Source organism: Gallinula chloropus, assembly GCF_964237585.1.
Source record: "Gallinula chloropus genome assembly, chromosome: 7".
Lineage (NCBI taxonomy): Eukaryota > Metazoa > Chordata > Aves > Gruiformes > Rallidae > Gallinula > Gallinula chloropus.
Genome location: NC_140092.1, coordinates 19,074,112 through 19,097,474, shown reverse-complemented (window position 1 = coordinate 19,097,474; position 23,363 = coordinate 19,074,112). Strand labels below are relative to the sequence as shown.

Genomic DNA, 23,363 nt, shown 5'->3' with positions numbered 1-23,363 from the left:
TTCATAAAAGTTTAACAAAACATAAATATTGTTTACCACTTACTTTCCTATGTACAGACCTCGCATGAGATGGTTAAATAGGTAGAGAGATAATAACTTAGAAATGAATGGCACACAACTACATGAGATTGAAATTCCGTGTCACACTGCACAATCACAGGAACACAAGGAGCAGCTTAAAATCCTCAGTCACCAGATTCTGCTTTGTTCTCTTTACAGCTATGTTCCTCTTTTCTCTGCAATAATGCACCAGTTTCCATGGTCATAGCAGGAAGAAAGTATCTGAAGCTCAGGCACGTTCTCCTCTACCAGAGAGCACAGCTCCCCTTCTCGGAAAACATGATAGTAACGCATGAAGGCTTTTGTATCCAACATAGCATCAGTTTGGTCCCCAACAGACACTGCTGAATCCAAGGCAGAGTCAGTGGAGTCAGATGTTGAAGTTCTCTTGAAAAACTTGCTGGAATTGGATTTACCAGCACCATCTTTAATCCAACCGGAGCTGTAGTCCCTGTCTTCCATTGGGCCATTTATAAATGAAGGTTCCTCACTCTTGCTCTGAGCTACACTTTGGTGTCCCCCATTTAAACTTAAATCCTTCAGTGCATCTGTGGCAGGTGACCACTGTGGGTTTTTGAGGGGCAGGCTTTCCACAAACACATCATCATCATCTAAACTTCGTTCTTTTAACAGTGCCCCATGGTGACCCAAATCCAAACTGCAGTGTCGGGAGTGCTGAATGGGCACGGCGCTGTGTGCCCATTCTCCTTCATTCTTCAGAGGTTTCATTTTCTCAGTTTGCTTTCTCAGGGCTGATTCATCGAGAGATCTGGAGAAAAACCATGAGCGGAAAGATCTTCCCAGGGCACTGTAAAATCTGTTCTCTTCTTCGGAAATTTTCATGCAGCAGGCTCTGGATAAGCAATGGTCCGAATTCTGGGAATGCTTTGACTCAGGTTCTGGCTGCAGACTAGTTTGGTAGCTGCAGTCAGAGATGACCAGCTGTGCAGGGTGCACGTCCCGGCTTTTTACAGCATGCACAAACTCACCCTTATCTCCAGATTGATTCGATTCTGAAAAATGCCGTGAGCACAAGGCCTTGTTCCAAGGAACAAATACATCTTGTTTCTCAAAGCGGCGATTCTTTTGTTCCATAGCCCAAACGTAAATCATCATCTGGCCTCCAGGTATCAATACCCTTGCCATTTCCTTTATTGCTTTGATTCTCCTTTGTTTCGTTGAGAAATGATGGATCACTGTCAAAAAGGAAAGGCATTACGTAGTGAACGCTAGCAAGGACACAGCATTTTTGTCTTCAACTCCTTCTACGTGCTTAATCATTTTAGTTGCCATATCATAAATATCACTCACTGCAAGTCAGCAACAGTGCAAGTTTAGCCCAGAAAGGTCTCTCTTACATTTCTGTTCAATGGATAAAAATAGGCCAATCCCAAAGAAGGAAATTAATTTCATTTTATAACAGGGATTCAAAGGAAGTCAGGTATATAAGCTCGAGGTTTCTGTTTCTGTACATGACCCATAAAAGATCATAGCATGACTGGGTTTCATTTAGCTGCCTGGCATTTCGGGTGCATTAGGTAAGATTAAGGTTGACTTTAGATTTGGGTCACATCTCAGGCTTATTTTACCAGAAGCAGAAAAACTTCTCACTGTGTAACAAACACAGCAAGAAGTTATATCACTAAGAAGATTTCTATAGCAGTGCACTTTCAAAAGAGCTAGTGAGAAAATTTAGACAGAAATACTTTCAATTGCATTAATTTTGTGGAAAGGTGTTGCCTTTACAGAATGTCTGTTTTGGAGGAAAAAAGTGAAAAGACAGTATCTCAATCTATATCTGCATGGCTGAGAACGCTGATTTTTTTGTTAGATTATATAGTGCTATTAAAAAAATTTAAAAATCAAACTAAAAATAAAGCTATCGCAATCACTGTACTTGAATTTTATTTTCAGGATAATTTACACATTTTCAAACTTCACAGCAGTGTGAAATGAAGCTATGTGTCAAGATTTCCACATGGTTTGTAGCTTCCTACTCACCTGAAGGAATCAATTTTAACAGACAGCGAATAACAGCTATTTGTTCTCTAAGCTCTCAAAAGCATTAACTGAGATTGGTTACATTGGCCATGTTGTTCTATATGTCATCAGCACTAGATTTGATTCAGGTCAATGATGTAAAGGGACTGATACCAGAATTAGTTTCAAGTGGACTTGGAGACAGCCACTTCTACATGCAAAACATTCACTCTAGCCATACAACAACATACAATAATTGTATACATTCTTAGCTGAAGACATCTCCATACCTTCAGAGAAAATAGATTACCTTTGTACGTGCCACTTGACAGTAGCCAAGTCTACTTGTAGAAATAGTGTTATTTCCACACTGCAGTTATGTCAGGTGTTTCCAACAGGCCATGACTTTACTTAAAACAATGATTTAAATTGCCATGGGGAAAAAACTTAACTTTTTAACCACAAACCAAGAAAATGGTTCTTGGCAGTTGATATTAAGTAGGCCCTCCAAGGAGCTGAGAACACAATGTAGCAAACTTGGAGGCGAAGAGTCCCCCAATCTATATGGTCAGTATTTATTTCCAGGTACTTCTTACTTTTGCCTGTACCTTCTTGAACTTTGGAAAAACAAACCAAACCAATTTCAATTTCTGTAACAAGTTGGGAAGAAAGGAACTCGTATTTTCTCTCATACAGAGCTAGGCCACATATCACCACAGGAACTCCTCCAAAATAATACCAAAACTGACAGAGACTGTATAAGCACGTGAGCTTAATTCACCAGAAAGAACTGCCAATCAAACAAAAGAATCTGTGCAAGCTTTATGTAAGCTATCCATTTAATGGGTTACACGTTCTTCATGGTTAAAATTATATAATCAGTCTGGTGGATCTGCAAAAATATAAATCCTATAAACAGGATTATGCTAGCAGAGCCAAGAAGAGTATTTAACTATGAACATAAATACTTGCTGTTCTCTGGAATGGGGTTAGAAACATTTTATTCAGAATTAGATGGACATGTGCATGTGTCTATTCAAGCAGGATTAAAATCCATTATTGTTAAATGTACAGAAAGCATACATGAACTTTTAATCTTGTTAGGCCTATAATTGGTATAAACATTAGATAGGTAAGCTGTCCTTCAAAGTCGGCTGATCTGATAGCATTGAAATTATGCTGCAAGCCCTGAAATGTGGATAGAGCTCACTGGTCAACTAGCCAACATGAAAGCAAAGTAACATAGATATAGCTCACATATTTAGTCACCCTTTCTTTTACCATGGTTATGTGAAAAATACATTTAAAAATACATTTCTATCATAGTTAATGCAGTTTGTTGATGGCTACAATAGTAATTATCATGCTTTATATTTTTGCTGATACAGTAAACCAGCCTGAAAGAAGTTCAGGCAAGAGTAAAGCTAAAAAGGTAGTCTGTAACTAGGAACTCTATGTTGTCCTCATCTACCCTTTCCCAGTTTATACTTCTCAAATTATACTAACAAGAGAGGTCAGAGGAGTTAAGATGCTGAGATGCTTCACTCATTTTAGACAACAGGCACTTGTATGGCTCTAAGTTCTCATTTCATGACTATTCTGAGAAAAATTTCTATTCATAACACAGAGTAGTTAACATGATTCAAGTCCTGCTATAGAAAAAGCAAGTTTTCATTTCAGTGCATTTGGTGGTCAAAACAGATCCTAAGGAGGAACCAAGAGTTTATCTTGACCACCTAATCTGTTTAAACTGTGAGCAGCCATGTTTATGTTAGCTTTTACTTGTTTAAAATGCACACTGGAAGGAAATCTTTTCTCCACAGGGTGAACAAGACCACATATAAACAAACAAATGATCCACATATTTCCCTGGTCAACAGTGCTGCTGTGCAATGGAACTTTTTTTTTTTTTTTCCATGTTTACTACATTAATCTGCTGTGATTCTATGGGAACTGTCTCGGAACTACTCTAATTGAGATGAATATGCATGGAAAGAAAAGGATCAGAAAAAAAAAAAATCACATTTCCTGTGGGCTAGAGTGTGTAAATTGTCTTACCTCCAATGGAAATGACTGCGTTGAAGCACTGGTCCCTAAAGGGGAGGTTAAGGTTGTCACATACCAGAACTTCTTCATCTTTCTTCCTTGCAATCTCTACCAATGGTCCACAGTAATCACAGCCAAGATTATACACCTGACTGTTGACGCTGAGATACTTTCCAGTTCCACAACCTAAAGAAAAGAAAAGAATCAGAAGTTGTGTGTTCCAAGCACTGTCTATCTTTCCTAAAGCAGTGAAAAATAGTAGGGAGGCTTTGCTAATTCCAAGATTTCCTGGAAAGCAAAATGAGAGCTTGCTCTTACCAGTACACCCACTACAGGGTTCTCCTGGAGTCTTTGAAATTACACATTCACATTGTTAGGATTGTGACAGTACCAACACCACCGATAAAGGTACTCAGTACACAGCCCTGTGTAATGTGTGTTTGGGGAGGAAGGGTAGGTGCAGATAGGAGGAGGAAGGAGTGATCCTTTGTGGCCACTACTGAATATTGTAGAGCAAAACAACAAGGCTGCTTCATACTGAGCCTGTAAACAGCCTGGTAACCTGTTTCCCTTTTCCTCAATACCCTGCCAGCTCTCTACTGGAACTACTTCCTGTGCCATTTAGTGACCTGTGAGAGATCTCTCTCTCCCAAGTACTTCCCCAGTCTTTGCTAAACCCCACGCGGTACCTCTCCAGTGCATCCTGTTTCTCTCCAAGAAGTCATACCACAGCTGCCACTGACACAAGTCAGAAAGGACAATTTTAGTTTCAGATACAGGCTTGAAAATAACCGTGAATCATAAAACTCCCTGCCGTGTGGCAGGCACATCCTCTCTGTGCCTTCGTGCCAATGCTTTGTAACGCATGTAAATGCAATGAACGGTTCCAGAACGTCTTCCATCTCAAAGTATGTCTTCTCAAGGACTGTGCTGTACTAAATTGAAATCTTTCAGAGCGTTCTTCAATACCGCATGCATAACAGGCACTTTTCAAAATTAGATTAGGAAACATTCACTGCAGTTATGGGTCAGTAGTGAAGAATCATTTCTGGAAGTTGACAGCCAAGCAACGGGGTAGCAGCTTGGCAAAGAGAACCATCTCAGTATTGGTAATTCAATTTAAAGGCCTGGAGTTATCTTTAGAAACATCACTGCTTCTTGCAGCGCTGCTGCTCTCGTTGATGTTAATGTGCACCATTATCTAGAGAGACAGCACAGGAACTGTTGGAGAACAGCACAACACTTCAGTGATGAAAAAAAGAGTGTATTTCTAAAGCAAAAAGCAAGTAATATTCTTTCAAGTAATGCTTGAGAGCAATGGAAAAGACTAATATTGTTAATGCAGTTCAAGAATATATGCAATAAAACATGAAGCTTGGCATGTTAGGAAACAAATTTTACACTTAGTAAAAAGTATTATCGGTTACTGTATTTGCAGAAGGAACAAATTTAGTCAAATATACATTAATTTAGAAGATTCAGTTGCTAAATACATTCACAGAATCACAGAATTGTAGGGGTTGGAAGGGACCTCCAGAGACCATCAAGTCCAATCCCCCTGCCAAAGCAAGTGCCCTAGGACAGGTCGCACAGGTAAATGAATGCTTTTTAAACACACTGAGTTTTTTAGAAATATATGGTCCTCTTTGGAATGAGCCCACATAGTGATAACACTCCCAGTACTCTAAAAATCTACGTTTGCAGGAGAGTCGCTTTTAAGTGAGTCATCAGGAGGGTGGATTCCTCCTTGAAGCTGCTATCGCCATTTATTTTGATTAATGAACAATAAAAAGGCAATTAGATAAAATTATATTTTAATAAAAGGTGCCATTAAACAGAAAAGGAAGTTATCAATTTGAAAATTTTAGTGCCATCGTGTAAACCTCCTCCCAAAATATGCACCAAAAATAAACAAGAGAGTCAGACTCTTGTAGACTTTTTTAAACCTCATAAAAGAAGATACCTCATGTGCCTTGATGGTAATATTCCTATTGGAAACTGTAAGTAAGCATCTACCTTCTCTCCAGATGTATGACATGCATTTAAATTATTTCATCTGGAGCTGTAATGGGGTGATCTTTAGCTTTCAGCAGCCTCTCAGATACCTGCTGATACAGCCTCAAAGAACTTCAGCTAAGCTTCAAATTACTTCTATTGTCTGGCCGACAAGGTATCACGTTAAACTGACTGCTGAGCAAGTGTATGCCACAGGATATTTCCTGAGATTATTAGTGAAAGTGGTGCAGACACATAAAAGAACATATATATTCAAAATAACAGCAATCAAGCATTTTTGGGGTACTGCTCAACAGCAGCAAAAGAACTACTCTCTTATTAAGGCAGATGTGTGATTTGCTGCAATTTACATTTATTACACTTTGCTGTGTAAAAGCATTTTATCAGTGAGGAAAAATCCCAGCATTTTATCAGCATTTCCAGTGAGGAAAATCCAGTGGTGCAAAGGAGCATCTGTTTTGCAGTGATGTGCTGCATAGGACTGAAATCATAACACAAACTAAGCAAATGCACTAGGACCTGGAAACCCCTAAAAATTCTGTAGGTGCAACCAAAAATCAACATATAAACTGAATATGTGGGGAAGCCAACACCACAGCAGGAAAATGAGGTTTTGGTGTCCGTATTCAGGATCATAGGGAAGATCTCACATCATAACTTTTTTTTTTAAACAACAATCATATCAGAAGATTTATCTCAGAATAAAGCCTCAATAAGAGTTTTAGAACAAATGAAAAGCAATAAATTGCTGACCAGCAGTACTTAAACCGAGAGACCTAAATAAACTGAAACATGAAATAATTAAGCTATTAACACTGTTTTTATAAAAAGGGCTCCAGGGGAATGACAGACCACTAAGCCCATGGGGAAATGGATAGATTAAGCCTTAGCTCAATACAAATGTATTTACTGGCCACCTGATACACTGTCAAAGAAAACAAGCTGTATATGGCATCTAATACGGGTTTAAAACCAATTTTAAAGCAATCTTCAAAACAAATTTAAGGGAGTTTTAAGAACAGTTGCTCTGAAGGATACATATGATTAAGATATAAAGCTTGTAAACAATCTTTCACGCCACCTCAAAGAGTGGTTTACCTATATCAGCAACAAGGCTGCCAGGCTTTTGCTCCAGCAGAAAATTTCGAACCCGGGGCCATGCTTTGCTCTGCAGATCACTGAAGTAGGCAGCTGTATTTTCATACACGCTATGCACGTGCTGCTTTTCTAGCTGGGTAGCCTCATGTTCCATCCTGAAAACATAATGAAGAAAGATTATGCACGACACCACACCAACTGTTGTAGCATAGACTTTACATTTTATAGGCATGCATAATTCAGGACCTTGAAAGTTTACATTCATAAAATCATTACACCCATCTTACAGCCATGGTATTTATAAAACGATCTCAACTCGAAGCATCTGATTTTATTTCATGAAATTCAAGAAAACTTGAATGTATCGTCTTGCCTAAGAAGCACCATGTAAGTGTGTGCGCCTATTCAATACTATGCACATTCCTAAGTAAGATCACTGGTGTAGTAAAGGCTTATCTGGTGCAAAACAGAGCCTCTGTTCAGCAGAAATGCAGAAAGTTCAAGAACTGAAAGTTAAGAATAGACATTCCAGTTGTAGCTAAGGTGAGTAGGTAAGCAAGCTATTAGCATGTTATTTGAAAACAGCCCGGACCCTGAAACCAAAGCTCCTAAATCACACATATGTTATTTATGATATATCTACCCTCTAGAAGTGATAAGTTGGTTGAAATTTTCCAGCAACAGACCATGATTTCCCTGCTCCCACTCTGCCATCTTCTTTTCTTAGCAAAGTATTTTATTTTAGTGATTCGTTTTCAAAGTGGCATCTTCTGAGACTGTAAATATTACTCCTAAACACACGTAAAACACCATGCGGATGCAGACATTGAATGTCTCTAAACAGACCCCTACATCTCCTTCAAGATTTCTCCTCATCCAAGGACCAACCAGGTGAAGCTTTACTGTCTGATGGAAGCTGACGAGATTACATTTCAAACTGTTACAGCATTCTGCAAACTAATCCAAACTGCCTGTTTAGTCAGGAAATATTCTTTTTCATTATTAAAACAGCACTTATTTAATTGTCTAAGTACTCAGCAGAGATTAGAGCCTGTTTCCAGAATTATTCCAAGAAACCAAGCAATATATTATCAAAATGAAATCATAAAAGTGACTCCTCTGGCTGCATTTGAAAATGTCAGAAGCAAAGACTTCAAACACACAACAAGTTCTTCTTTCGCTTCCTTTGATTTTCAAATACTAAACATCTTGGAATCATAATAAAAATGTTTCTTTCTGTCACTTTTACTGTTGAAATATATAGGAATAACAAATAATATGAACTCTTCAAAAGACCTGTCCTCTAAAACCAACCTTTTTAATTTAGAAAGTGGGTATTAACCTCAGTGACGGGGGGGCGGGGGGGGGGGGGGGGTGGAGCAAGAAAAAAGAAGTACTTCAAGTTAAGCGTGTGGGAGCGCTTACAAGAACAGATGGGATATTTGATCCATTTCATTTATGGTTTTATGTATTCTCCGCTGCAAGAGGTTGAATGAAATTGTTACAATTGTCACAGTTTATTCTGACTGTATCTACGAAGACTTTTTAGAAGGTTTCTGCTCAATGTTTTCACAATCCTTCCTTTTTTTCCTGGCACAATCCACTTTTTATTTTATGATTCATTAGCTCATTTTTTATACTTATATTTTCAGTGGGTAAAAGAAGTACAGTAACAGTATAGTAAATTCCTAGTAGGTGCATTTTCGGTGTCAACTTGAAGAGTGGGAAACTATAACAGACTGAATAACAGAAGCAGTACTGAATTGCAGACTTTAAATGATATGACATGTGCCAGAAGTTACTCAGAACTTTTCTCAAAATGCCATTTCAAGTTATGGGTTAGTTTCTGTAATCTCAACTAATTACTCCTGGGAGTCAAAAGCCCATTCTTTTTTTCTTATTCGACCCTTAAATAAAATAAATATGGTGTTCCACACCTGTAGCTAGCTATCTTCTCTGCCTCAAAACATACTCTATTTTGTTGTTCAATTGCCTAGAAATCCTCTGTTTAAAAGTAAAGATTAAAAAGACTAACTTATTTTCTTTTGACATCTGATCTGTTCTTTTTTCTAGTTAGTATTTCATGTTTGGTTACTACGGGCTTCAATGTTTCCAACTGTTTTTCCACTTGAACCTCTTTGTTCAATCTGTGCAGTTCTTAAAAAAAACCAAAGAGAATGTTTTCAATCATCTGAATATTGATTTCCAAATGCTACAGAAATTCTAGCTTATGACAGAAGTAGCTCTCTCATTGATTTGAATATTTTAAATAAACAATAAAGCCAACTTGGACTGGATTTAGAAGATGGTAAGAATTTTGCCATTGATGCAATGCTCTATTATACTTTTTCTAAAAAGTCTTGATTAAATTATAGTGTAGGCTGATGTTTGCCTTAGTTCCCTATTCAACTCCAAGACCAGTTTTTGCCTTTAACTTTCTCATTCACTGGGATTGGTACCGTGTCTTCTGCTATACAGGCCATGCTAGAGACTCCCACATATTACAGCACAGCCCTAGAGGTTATTACTTTTAGAAACACTTAATAAACATTGTCAAGCTAATAATTTGGTTATAACCTTAGAATAAGAGTAGTCTACTAACATACAAAATATTTCATTGGTCATTTCATTACAATTTCCATCCCTTCTGATCTTTTATGTTTTGTAGATAATTAAGTCACGTGATGAAATTAGACTCGCCAATTTGACTTTCCAGTCAAGATCCATAACTCTGTCAGGAAAATGTCCTAGCAATTAACTACTTCAATGCTTACAAAAGGCAAGAAACCTGTGGAGTCTGACCAGACCTACAGCTGTAGCAGTTCCATACAAGCCTGATGTCACTGAAAACACCAGAAACTTGGAACTGTGGAACCTTACAAACCAAAGTCAACTCTTTTACTTCTCTTTATAAACAAAACTTGAAAGTGTCAGATAGTGTCTCTGCAGCACATCAATTGTGAAAAATGTTTGGTTCATCCAATGTCTGGATGGCAACTTCACAGGTAATTCCAGTCTATTTTGCAAGAGAGGTAATGAAATCCAAGACGTCCAGAAATCCTGCTGCTTCAGCATCTGCTCCAGCATCTGCTCCAGTTCTCACTGAAGCTACCTGGAAGCTGCCTGATAAGACCAGCAAAGAGAAGAGCAGAAGGTGGAAGTTACGGACACGCTTTCTGTGTGTTTAATTCTTCTATTCTTGTGCTTCTGCTCCTGTCAAAGGGCCCAAGCAGAGACTTGGTGCAGTGTAGGGAGTTTGCAGTAAATTGGCACCCAGCTGTTCAGTCACTCTGCAGCAAGTCTTGTCAAGTCCCTGAAACATGGATGTAGCTGAAGAAATGTCAGCCTCCTGCAAACAAGCCGTTTGGACAACGAATGAATCGTGGGATTCTCCTTCAGCGCTTCCTGGTCATCGAGGTTTGTTCATGAGACTTCAACAGGCCCTTGGTGCAGCTGGTCTATGAAATGGGGAACCTTGATGGAAGTTCTGGTGTGATTTCTATTGCACTTGTGGGGAAATGGATCACCAAGTCCATCACATCTAACTCAGTATATGAACAGAGCTGTTTGAACATACACAGGTTATAGCCCATCGGCTCCTTCCTACATTATCACTTTCCTTTGTCATTAAAAACCAGAAAAAGGCAAAATAAAAAAAACAGACTAAAATATTTCAGCTTTCTAGGAGGCAAAAGGAATTGTACAAATATATGATATTACGTATTTTCCTAGCTACATACCTCGCTAAAGGTTCCCTGGCTCCAAGGTAATCTAATTTCTTCCTTTTCCATTAACATTTTGCAACCTTTTAGATGATTAACATTTCAAGGATACTACTTTAAGGAAAAGTCATGTTGCTTAGACATTTTCTGTCACTGCTGAAGTAATAAATGCATTCAACCATGTGATCTTGAAATAACAACCATCAAAATAACAACCCAAATTTCCAACTTTTGTTTTTTTTAAAAAAATCAGGATATTTTGGGGGAGGGGAAGGGAAGGTAATGTGTTCAGATTTGTTTCTTTTCTAAGTGTCTGATGTGATTTTTGACTAACTGTATTAAATACCTTATCCTCAACTGGACAAAAGAGCTGCTGGCTCCCAGATGCAAGGGGTGCCCTGACACCAAAGTGCAGGAGGTCGTGTTCAGGCCAAAACCTCTATCTCTACCACAGTCTACACAAAGCTTTCCACACCTTCCTGCAGTTCTTCCAAATCCCTTGGTACCCCTCCTTGGCTACTTCAAGTTACCCCCTCCCATGCACTTAATATTTTCACATCTTACTACATCTACCTTAGCATCTGCTATGTCACCACCACTTCTTTAATTCAGTGTGTAGTACTGCAAAGTCTTCTCCTGGCTCACGTTCATCTTCCTCTTGCCTCTATTTCCAGATCAGTCACAATATCTGGAACATGTTTCAAATTTTTTGTCAATGGCCTCTTGGATGCACCCTGTGATATTCACAGTAGTCATCAAATCCTGCATGGCTCCTTCTTGACTTCAAATCAATTGTTCTTGATTAATTTGAGCCACATGCTTTCCTTCTGTCTTCTCTCTCTCAATTGCCTATTTTCTCTAACCCTTTGATGAGCAGCAGGAAATTATTCAACTCAGTTTGAGAATCCGACATTGGGGTTTTCAGTCGATTAATGAGTGCCCCTCTTAGCTGCACTTTTCACACACCAGTGGGAACTTTCAATCCCATTTTGGATTACGAGAACTCCTAAATCAAAGACCTAGGAAATTCAGCACAGTTGTGTCTCTATGCTGCCACAGCAACACAAATCTTAGCTATGCATGCAATGGATGCAATAACCTAATTAATCACTAGCTTTAAATCAAATTATATCAACCATGAGGGCCGGGTCTACATCCTACAGTACCCTGCTCTCCACCAATGACACATGCAGCTGTAGCTGATACTGACAGGTAAGTAAGAGTGACCTAGTCCAACTTCCCTCCCCTCATCTACAGAACAAGGAGAACTGCCTATACAGTGAGAAATACTTACAGTTTACTTCCAGTTTGCTTCAGATTTACCAGTATTTTCACTCAAATGTAAGTAGTTAAGATAAGTGTACAGCCCTAATGGTCACTTAAAAATAAGTCTTTTTTTTCCTAGCAAAGTAAAAAATCCAATTAATCTCCAACTGCAAAACACCATTGCAGCTCTTCTCAAAAGCAGACCCAAGATTTCTTTATCAAAACTTTGCTTACTTTTAGGATTGAATTTATAAATCACAGCCACAAACTTCATTCTGATTGACAACCCATTCTTGTTTCATTAATGAAGGCAACAAATTGGACTATGACGACATACTAAATTGCTTCCAGATACAAATCATTACGTAAAACAGCTTTATTAGTAAATAAAGGATAATGAAACCAAATGATGGGAATCCTGCCATGAATTGTTAAACTAGCAGCAATGAAAGTTTAGCAAGAGGATACAGTAGGAGATGATTTGCTTACATAAGGCTAACAACTCTGGTAATTAACTTCACCCACGCATGAACTCTTATAATCCTGTGAAAATGCACTGCCTGAAATCAGAGCAAGAGGAACTCCACTCAGCACATCTAAAACCTTACTGAGCTGAAGTCCTGATTCGGGACCCTCCCTGCAGGAAAATGTGGGAAATTCTAAAGTGAAAACCATAGAGCTGAGACACGTTTGACAAGAATCGTTGCTAGCTGAAATGCTGCCTGAGAACCTAGCGTTTTAAAGTAATTTCACTGATTGAAATAGAATTGCTGCCATTGTATTTTTTCCTCACCAAAAAATAGAGAGAATCTTGCCTTGATCTAAGATGGAAAGCGCTGTGGCTGTTCTTTCAAGATCTTGAGCTAAATGAGCTTATGGCTTAAGTTCTAATTACTCAAAATTACAATCATTCACCATCATGTTCCTTTTGTTAGCTTTTTTTTTCCAGTCCAGACAAAAAGTAGTACTATTTGCTGCACATTCTCGGATCAGTTAATCATTTAATGTATTCCTCTTGCTGTTTTGCATTCAGGGTCATTTTCTACACAGCTGAAAGCTTGCTCAGTAACAGATTTACTTCACAAAGTACATAGACTCCATTCTGTAGACAGGTAACATTCTCTAAGATGACAACGCACAGATATGGACCCTTTGCCATTAAAAACACTGAAGAAGGAGCATACTCTTGCAAATATTGCACAGTCCCTTGAAGTGTCTGTTTGTCTTTACTATCACATCAGAACTCATAAATCAGCTGCCAGCAAAGAAGGTCCCTTCTTACAAAAGTCCAACAGAGTCAAAAAAGCCCTGGTGCTAGATGTGCACTAATGTGCACCTTCAGATCCTGGACAGAAACAGTGAGTATGGGCATTGGAAGACTAGGAAAAAATTGGTCTACTATACAGGAAGAGAAATCCAACAGCAAGTGGTGCTGAGAAGAGCACTGAGGTTTTCCTTTTCTTTCTCCACTACTCATGCTAACTGTCCTCAGGCAGCCCATACATCAGTGCCAACGGGAAAAGGACTTAGGGAAAGGACAGACTGGGGCTTCTTAAGTAAGTTCAGGGTTTTCAAAACAAGTAGCCTAAGAAACGGTACTCAGGGAACTGATTGCACCAGCCTTAGATTAAACTGCCTCAGAGCAGCAAGAAATTAGCTTTGAGAGACTGTGGGCAACAGGTAGAGTCCCTGGTCTCATGATACTCATAACAAACTAGAGACAGTTGGTTTAGATGATATCACAGTAGAAAGTGGAACCATTTGGAAGAGAGTATTTAGAGTACAGTTAACAATTCACTATCACGAGTGTAATTATCAACAAATCACTATCACACTGGAAGGATGCCCTGAGAAGCCTGTTCAGAAGTCTGCTTTGGATACTCCTCAGCGATTTCTTTGCGTGATGGATTAGAGAGCAGCGTTATGTCTGCAGTTGGACCAAACAGACAAGGGTTCAAATGCAATGGATTAGAATTCAGGTGCTTTAATCAACTGAGAAAGACAAAAGAGCAGAGCATTTCATTTAGATAAGGCTAACCAACTGCACAAATAAAGACTGAAGGAGGAAGGATGAGATTACCAGGAGCAGTTCACTGGAAGTGGATCTGGACACTATAACATTTTGCAGATTTAACAGGATAGTCTGTGCTGTTATTGTGCTTTTTGCAATACGCTGTTGCAAAAAATTAAGGACAGCACACAGAAATAGGGCAGATACTTGCAAGTTACATAAAATTGTCCTTCTCCTACAGTCAGCACTGCTGATGTATTGGGTTTGAGTATTATGTTTGATTTCCAGCAAGAATCTTACAGAAAAGAACAATGGCCAGAGACCATTGCAAATCTCTGTGAGGTAAGAAATCAAGTACACTCCTGGCAAAAACAGTTGTTTCAAATTGTTTGTCCAGGACAACAGAGGATCATCTTCTCATACAAGAAGGGCTGGTGCAAAATGGGAGGGAATAATCCATTTTCCAAAATGAAGGGTAGACCAAAATAAGTGGGCTTAAACTACAGCAAGGATACATGTGAGGCATTTTAAAACCAAGAAGAACAGTAAAGCACTGGAAATTATTGTAGACTGGGTACATCATGGAGTCTTTATCAGTGAAGTCTTAAAAAACAGAAGTTAGTTAAGCACTTGTCAGAAAGTACACTGATGTAATTGATGCAGCTTCAGGGGAGGGGCATGTTGCCCCAACATCTAGCCTTGTGACACTGTGTGTCAGTACAAAACATCAATTTTTCATGCTATAAGCAAGATTTCAGTGACCTGCTGCAGAAACACAAAAATGAAAGGCTGCTTCACAACGTTCTATTATGCTTTAACAGAGGAGCTGTTTCTACAGTCAAAACAATGCAGGTATTAAACTAATTTCCTTCTGACTTTCAGATGGTTGGTTTCCTAAGAGCCCTGTAGCAGTTTCTCAAAGCCCTTGTCTGCTCTATGCTCCTCACAAGCTCTAAATGTAGCTATCTTCCCTCCTTGGTGACTGTCTATCAACAGTTATCTTGTCTTCTCTCCTTACTCACCAGCAGTTAATTAAACATTAAATATTTAGTAGTTCTTATCCTTCCTGATGAATCCGTCTCAGTGGTCTTTTGCAAGTACTGTGGTCATTCTCTATATCCTCTCCATATGTTGGCATTCTTCATGCCAAACTATATTCAGAGGAATATTTGCTTCCTTAATGTCATCCTACAGTCGTGGAATTACACTTCTCCACATTCCTTCTGTTTCCTTACACCGTGGGTTTGCATTTAGAGTACTATAGTCCAGATGGATTAATTTTATCTTTTTTTTCTGCCCATAGAGCTCATCACTGTTACTTCTTGCTTTATACATACTGCTATATACAAAGCCTCCCCAATTAAAACAATTTACAAACCAACTTAAGATACTAATTTACTTGAAAATCCACCTTCTGCTGAAACCTAATGTCTTAGTGTCAGAAAGATAAGCAGCACATTATCAAACAGGATTCCAAATTAAGGTTGCCAATGGCTACCTTTGATCCCAAGATTAAACATAAAATATTGCCCAATCATTTACAGTAATTACAGAACTAAGTGGATTCTCTTGATACCTTTTATAAACTACTCTTGATTATCACATGCTTATGATAACTGAACATATAATTTCCCATCTTAAAATATTCATGTACCAACGTAGTCAGTGCTGAACACAGGTATTAAGCTCAGTAGATGAACATGAGAATAAAAGCAAAGACAGTATTATATGTTTATTACTTTTTTAAATTAAAAAATCCAATCAATTAGCTTTTTTTGTTTGTTTCTGTAATTGTTAGTCATAGGAAGTTACATATATGTATTTGCTTTCTTGTCAAAGAAAAGGTGTCTTATCTGTCTTTGAGGTTAGGGCTCAAAGACAAAAAGCTATCTTATGTACCACTGCATAGTAGTTGTGCACTTCTGCAGCTGACAAAGGCACCTGAAGATACGACAGTAACCCTGCCAGGATTCAGAGTTAGACTCAGAGACACAAAAACTGCATTATGTTGTTACTAAAAGGTTGAGGTGTGACCCTCCATGACATGCCTGGCTGCTGTCACAGACACAGGTTCTTCCAGTCGTAGCTGTAGTCGACTGAGCAGCGTGAAGGCTTAGTGTCCCTGTAGTCAAAATCCCTAGGAAAGATCCTTCATTTCCATAAATCACCAGAATTTCACTGTAAGATTACTTCACTTAAAATGCTTTACAGTTTGACTGATACCTTTTTACACAACTTTCTAAGGCCTCTATTTCCAGGCAAAGAAAGGCCTTGACACAAAGCATTTTTTCCTATTCAGCATCAAAAGGAAAAGCTCCCTGAGGGAGCTGACATTTCATATAAACACCACTGAAATTCTCCATTTGGAACATATTTTAATACCATGGCTCTTTAAAATTTTTTCCCCTTAAAATTAATATTTTCCAGGAAATTATTGTATGACGGGGAACAAGAGTTGATACCTACAAAAATCAGTATATGAAGCATCAATACAAGTATCTTCTTAGAAAGACTTTGATCCAGAAGTAATTGATTTTTTCTGAAATTATTACATGTAAATCTGAATGCAAAGTTTTCTTCAAAATGGAACATTTTTCAACAGCAAAACGCAAACCAAAATATACAGTGCCTTTGCTCTACCTGTGCCATTTTAAAACTTTTCTAAGGAAAAAAAATAATCAAGCAACATGAGTTTTAGTCATGCCTGGCAATGACCCAAAAAATTATTTTCCAATAGTTAGACTTTTTTTTCTTCCCAGTAATTCAGCTGATATTTCCATCTCCATTTAAGAAGGTAAACACATAACTTTTGAAGAACCAGTGTCTTTACTGTTCAGTGCTTTTAAACACAATGGATTTTAAAATTATTTTTAAATTACTTCACAAGCTTATAAAAGTCCATAATATTTTTTCAATCTCTTTAATCTTTATGAATTAAAGAGACAGGCAGCCCTCAAGCTGTGGTTTTCTGCCACACAGGATTACTCTGTATCTATTATTACTTACAAAGTTGCCCATGTAGATCTAGGTACTGCAAAGGCATGGATATCCGCTTAACTTTATGCACTGTAAATCATCTTACTGACCTCGGGTAGCCTATTAATAATAACTAAAAGCAGGAATCTGCACACAACTTTTTGTCAGGGCAGAGCATTGTGCTGCTTGTACCATGCCATATTCTGATCCATGCATCCAGAACAGATGGTAAAATACCTGCAAATCTGAGTATTTGCACGACAAGTGTTTATCCCTTGATACAAGGCTGATTTCAAAGTCTGACTTTGCTTTATAACTTCAGCTGTGGATTTATGACTGGTTTACCTCAGCAAATGCAGAAAAATATGAAGAGTTACTTGTATTTTTTCTTTGCACAAAGTTCAGCTTAGCATTATATATATGTGTGTCTGGAAAGGTTTGATGCCTTTGAAGATCTCCTTGCCAGAGGCGATATTAAAATGCACAGGCAGAGTTACCTACACATATCTAATTTGCCCAAAATTCACATCTCTGTAAGCTAAACAGCAGCAGCACCACTGGAATACCTCAGCATGCAACCCATTACAAACACACAATGCGAGGAGGAAATCAGTAAATAAAAACTCACTGGCTCCAAGCCCTGCTCTATAAATAGCACAGGTAACCCAAATAAATACATCGATACACCAGACTGAAAACAAATTACACAAATGTAACCCAACCCCCCCTCCAGGGGTCCATTATGGCACATTAAAAAGTCCCAAGAGGACCTTTTCCATTGCTCACGGAGACACGGCTGCATGGCTTTACCTATTTCTTGAGTTTCACGCTCAGAATCATAAACTCCAGAAGCACGTTTCACCCGAACAACTCTATCAAGAGGGAACATGCACTACACTGCCACAGCAGTGCTGCTCAAGTAATTCTGTTGCTTCGTTCTTTGCAGAAGGAAGGAAGGAGCAGGTGACCTGACTCCCTGAGCTCTGGCTGCTCCCACTGACATCCAGTGGGGAATGAAAATCCCTTCGCAAACATTCATTAAGCGGCGAACACTGCAACGCCGAGGGCTCTGTGAGGGTTTACAAAGGCAGTGCTTAGGTATTTCAGATTTTCTGAGAAAGGGGGGGGAATTAAAAAATAAATTATTAACTAGTGGAGCTTAGGATTGCTCCAGATCATTGTTCAGGACTGTTTGGTGATGTGCAGGGTACACTTCATTTTTAATTAATCAAGTGAACATAGAGAAACTTATTATTTCTGTTGAAAATTCCACACACGCACATGCACATCCACAAACTATCCTCCCTAACTGCTACGCCAAATTCAGCACCAGCATCCCTCCTCATCCCTAGGTCTGCAAGCCGCGGCTCCACTCAATTGAAACGGGAAAGGGGGTGGTGGCTTGGTAAAATAATATTAGTTAAAAATCTGGAAATCTTTCAGTCCCGGGGTGGGTCAGCGCCTTAGGGGCGACTCCCGGCTCGGTGGGCAGCGTTTCGAGGCGGATCATCTCAGTTTGATAAAAATCTACAGCCACAAGAAAGAATAAATCTCAGCGAGGCTCTTCTTTTTTTGGCTGGCATGGGGTTGAATTGATTTTTTTTTTAGATCCCCCCCTTTTTTCTCTCCTATGGCCAACCCGGGGGGAAAAAAGGGGGGGTGGTCTGTATTCAGCATCCCCCCCTCCCATCGGCGTAGCGCGGCCACCTTCCCCCTGCCCCCCGCTACTCCGCCCCGCTCCTTACCTGCACCCGCGGGGCGGCGGCGGCTGCATCCCGCCGCGGAGGCGGCGCTTGGCCGCGCCGCGCCGGGCCGGGCCGTACCGTACCGCGGTGGGAGGGGGCCCCGGCGGAGAGGCGCGGGGACTGCTTTTGCCCTCCCCGCGCCTCTCCGCCGGGGGCCACCCCCGGTCGGTGGGTACCGATCGCCTCCCCCCTCCCTTTACCCCGCAGGCAGGAGGAGGAGGAGGCGGGGAAAAAGGGCCGGGTTATCAATTCCCCCGTTAACTCTTCTCCTTGCGGTCTCGTCTCATCCCTCTGGGCGTCTTCCACCGGGAGATGGGGAGAGATGGTGCTGATGGAGACGGTAGTGACGGTGGGATGCTCCGTCAAGGAGCGAAGGGGCGGCTGGGGGGGTGGGCAGCAGGGTCCCCAAGCTCCAATAAACCGCGGGTGATGGGAGCCGCGCTGTCTCCGCCGGTGATAAAAGCGGCCAAGGAGGATTAGCCTTTGCTCATTTAAAGGTTAAGCTCAAGATAACCTTTGTGACTGGGTCCTGCATGCAGGGCTTCCCCTCCTGAGAGTGATTATCTTTTTTTTCCCCCCTTACTCCAGCACCGGTTCCTGTTACAGCAGTCTGAAAATGGCAGGTTGTTTCTATACTTTCACATCTCTATAGGTGTTTATTAGACAAAAGTACACAGAATCCCAGCCATGCATCAGCATCCCAATACTATCAGCACTACAAACACCAGCTAAAGAGATAGTCCTGTCCAGAGACCTCATAGATTATGTATAAGAGATTTCAAATAGAGAAGAACGTGAGGAAACAATACGAGCCAGTATGACAGGCAGAGAGCACCGCACAAAGTACCGAAGGTGCGGGACTATTTGCTGTTGTGTGCAGCCTTTTGCTCAAATCAGCTTGGAAAGTACCTGGAGACAGGATTATGGGGAAATTGTGGGAATGGGATTTTCAAAACTGGCAAAATGACTCAGGAACATGCATTCCTTTTATTCTGACAATCCTGCATGAACTAAAAAAAAAAAAACCCCCACAACAAAAAAACCCAAAACAAACAACCCAACCCCCCCCCCCAAAAAAAAAAGAAAAACACCCAAACCAAAAACCAAACCCACCCCACAAAAAAAAAAAAAACAAACCCAAAACAGTGTCACAGGAAGATTAGGAAGACTGCAAGATCAAACTAAGAAAAACTACACTCAAGACATATATACCTAATATTCTATCAAATATAAAAAAGTCACAGTAACAGCTCTTGATCTTCATTATCAAGATATTCAACAGTCAGTGCTGTTGGCTAAATCCCAAAAAACCTTCTTAACTCCTTCAAAGAGCTTTGACTGATCTATAGAACATGATGGCCCCTTAGGAACACTGTTGGCTTGTCCCTGCCATTCCATACTTCCACGTGCGTGTGCTAATTCAATTCTGTAATGTAGTGTCAGCTAAACTGACTGGTGCTGACAAATCAGGGTCTGACATTCCCAGATTCTCTCAGAGACCAGTTTTTGCAAGACACCATCATATCTGCCTCATCCTGCCTTTGGGTACCAAGCTGATTTCAGCAAAAGGCTGCAATGTTCCACAGCTCAGTACCCGCAGCAACTTCGTACCTGAGCTTCCTAAAAATTCCTCAGATGTGAAAACCATACAGTCCATTTATTGGCATAATTATTGATTTATTTTAAGACCACTCCATTTTAAAGCAACTACCTCAAATGTAACCCTCTTAGAGAAAGATTCCAATGCAGACTCTCTTAGAACTCCCCCCGTTGTGAATTCACACAGCCTTTCCCCACACAACCCAACCTCTTCTGGACTCTCTTTAAACCCACTATTATCTGCTGGTTCTATAGATTCCCTGGCAGACTTCCTGCTTCTCAATTAGATGTTAGTCATGTAGCTTAATGCACTTTTGGAAAAAAACCCAACCAAACCAACAAAACACGGGTAACTAAGGTCTCAGCATGGTATACAAATTTATGTAGAATAAAAATAGAATACATTTTCCTCTGAAGTACTATGCATCTACAATTACATATAAATAGAAGTCATTAACAGCCCCTCCTCCCAAAACAATTAAAAGACCTCATCAAGATCAATTTTTTTTCCCCTCTCTATTAAAAAGGATTTAGGTCAATAAATTAAGTGACCAAAGGTTGGGAAAGCCAGAAGGCTGCCCATGAAATCTTAATTCAGCCCTCTTGTGCATGTGCTTGCTACCCTGTACTTAATTACGAGCTTGCCTGCAGAACACCAGGCTCCATTTCAAACATCTGAAATTATGTAGTGGCAAGCATGTGAGACTGGCTAATTACGTCTCCTCCTGCGTTCCCATCCATTTATTCCCCTACTTTCTAGGGGCCTCTTTTCTCCTCATCTCTTTTATCTCTCATGTGGAAATTTCTCTTTTCCCGATCTGTCTGAAACTCCTACCCTCAGATAGCCACTTTAATAGTGAATCAGGTAAAGGTTTTTTATAATAGGGGCACAGAGGTTGCTAATTATTCCCTCAAAGCTTATTTGTGATTTTTCTCCAAATGTGAGAAAAATGAAAGGGAAGGAAAACAAAGACAAGGAAGGGAGTGAAGAAAAAAAAGGAGGAAACAAAAGATTCCAGGTAGAAGCAGAAGGAAAATAAGGATTTGAGGTCAGACTTCATGATATAGAGCTTCCTTCTTACAAATCAGCTTTCAAAGTCTACAGAGACACAGCTGTAGGTGAAAGCAAAAGGAAGGCATTAAGTTGCCTGATGTCTTGGAGGGCAAGGATCATACTATATTTATAAATAATGCTGCACCATGCCAGTAGACATTCTGATGCTTTTTTTTTTTTTGAATTGTGGGTGATGGGTTTGTTTTTTTTTTTAATTTGTGACAAAACTCTGCTTTCTATCTGCTTCTCTTGGAAGAAGGCCTCGCCAGTCAAAGCCTTTGTTCCCTTTCTATGCTAGGTATTACAAGAACAAACACTTTTCAGAGGATTATTTTCTATGGAGATGCTTGAGATGTAAGCGTGACCTAATAAACTTACATCTTCAGTTGATGAATTTGTTCTTCACATAGAATTATAATGTTACCTTCAAACTCTAATGGGTTTTTTTAAAGTTTTCCAGCAGAACTAACAAAAAGAGAACCAGTGGTGTTTGAAAGATCATCAGTAAGTTAGTATTATTATTGTGCACTACAAGGAGTATTTCCACTTCATGGGGAACTTTAGACCCAAAACAGGCTAAAGCACAGAATCACAGAATGTTAGGGGTTGGAAGGGACCTCGAAAGATCATCTAGTAATGAAAGATCACCCTGCTAGAGCAGGATCACCTAGACTAAACCACAGAGGATCACATCCAGGTGGGTTTTGAATGTCTCCAGCAGAGACTCCACAACCTCTCTGGGTAGTGTGTTACAGTGCTCCATCACTTATTAAAGCAATAACTATTCAATACTCTCTTTTTTTTTTTTTCTTTTGAGGAACATGAAAATTCAAAAGAAAACTTGAGCTAGAGAAACATGCTATTTCCTAAATGAAGTGCCAATCAATCTCAGTATCACAAAACTCACATTTCCAAAAGAAGTGCCTAAAATGGTAGTCATTCTCCTGAGTGCTTCAGACATGAGAGACTTTCTGGCCCTTTCCCATACAGTTTCTTCACAGCCACTGGCACTAGAACTTGATTTCCTGAATAAAATTAAGATTCTCTGCTTCTTATTTGCTACTGGGAGTTATAATAATAAAAAATAGCCTCAAAGTTGTAATAATACTGTGTGCTGAGCCATGCTGCAGGGTATTATGGATTTACCTTGAATGGGATAAGAAAGCAGAACTAATTTATTAATGGCAAGGCATGTTACAGTCCAGTAAAATGAAATGCTTGTGACTTTGGGGACATAACCGTGCAGATATTCTTCCACATAGGCTTAGTGTGCAGACAAGCTCATATCATGGGAGATTTTTAATGTGTGGCCTTCAGAAGCTACTGCACAGAGCTGCTGTGGGGATTAACTAGTTAAGATTTGCAAAGTGCTTTGAAGATTATAAGGCATCAAGTTGCATAAGTGCTAAACACTATTATTTAATACTTAGGCATTATAACCAAGCTTTACAGGACAATTCACATTCACCTTACTAGTCTGAGTCTTAGTGATTTCAATGCCCTTGTTGCAAGAGCTAAGGCAAGCAGAACTGACTGCAAGGCTGAAATTCCTTTCTTGTTTCACTATCAGAGACTAAAGTGAGATAGAACTGTAATAGCATTGCAAAAAGTGTAATTTTAAAATATTATGAAATGCTATAGTAGATCCAAGAAATCCACATACAAAATACAGGGCTCCTTAAGGTGCCTGTTCTATGATCTTACCAAATCTGTGTCCCCTCCTACCCAAGCAGACCCACTGACTGTCCTCAAGGAAGTACAACTCCAACCATCAAACCCATAAATTGATG

The 23,363-nt window shown here is 39.6% G+C and overlaps 1 protein-coding gene across 1 annotated transcript; it reads right to left on the bottom strand.

Moving 5' to 3' along the window:
- Window positions 1-219: 219 nt before the first annotated feature.
- On the bottom strand, window positions 220-18,949 carry TRMT9B (tRNA methyltransferase 9B (putative); the record flags this gene model as incomplete). Its single annotated transcript, XM_084266895.1, has 4 exons — window positions 220-1,256; window positions 4,099-4,272; window positions 7,201-7,355; window positions 18,921-18,949. The coding sequence occupies 4 exons, from the start codon at window positions 18,947-18,949 to the stop codon at window positions 220-222; spliced, it is 1,395 nt and encodes a 464-aa protein (XP_084123021.1).
- Window positions 18,950-23,363: the final 4,414 nt, after the last annotated feature.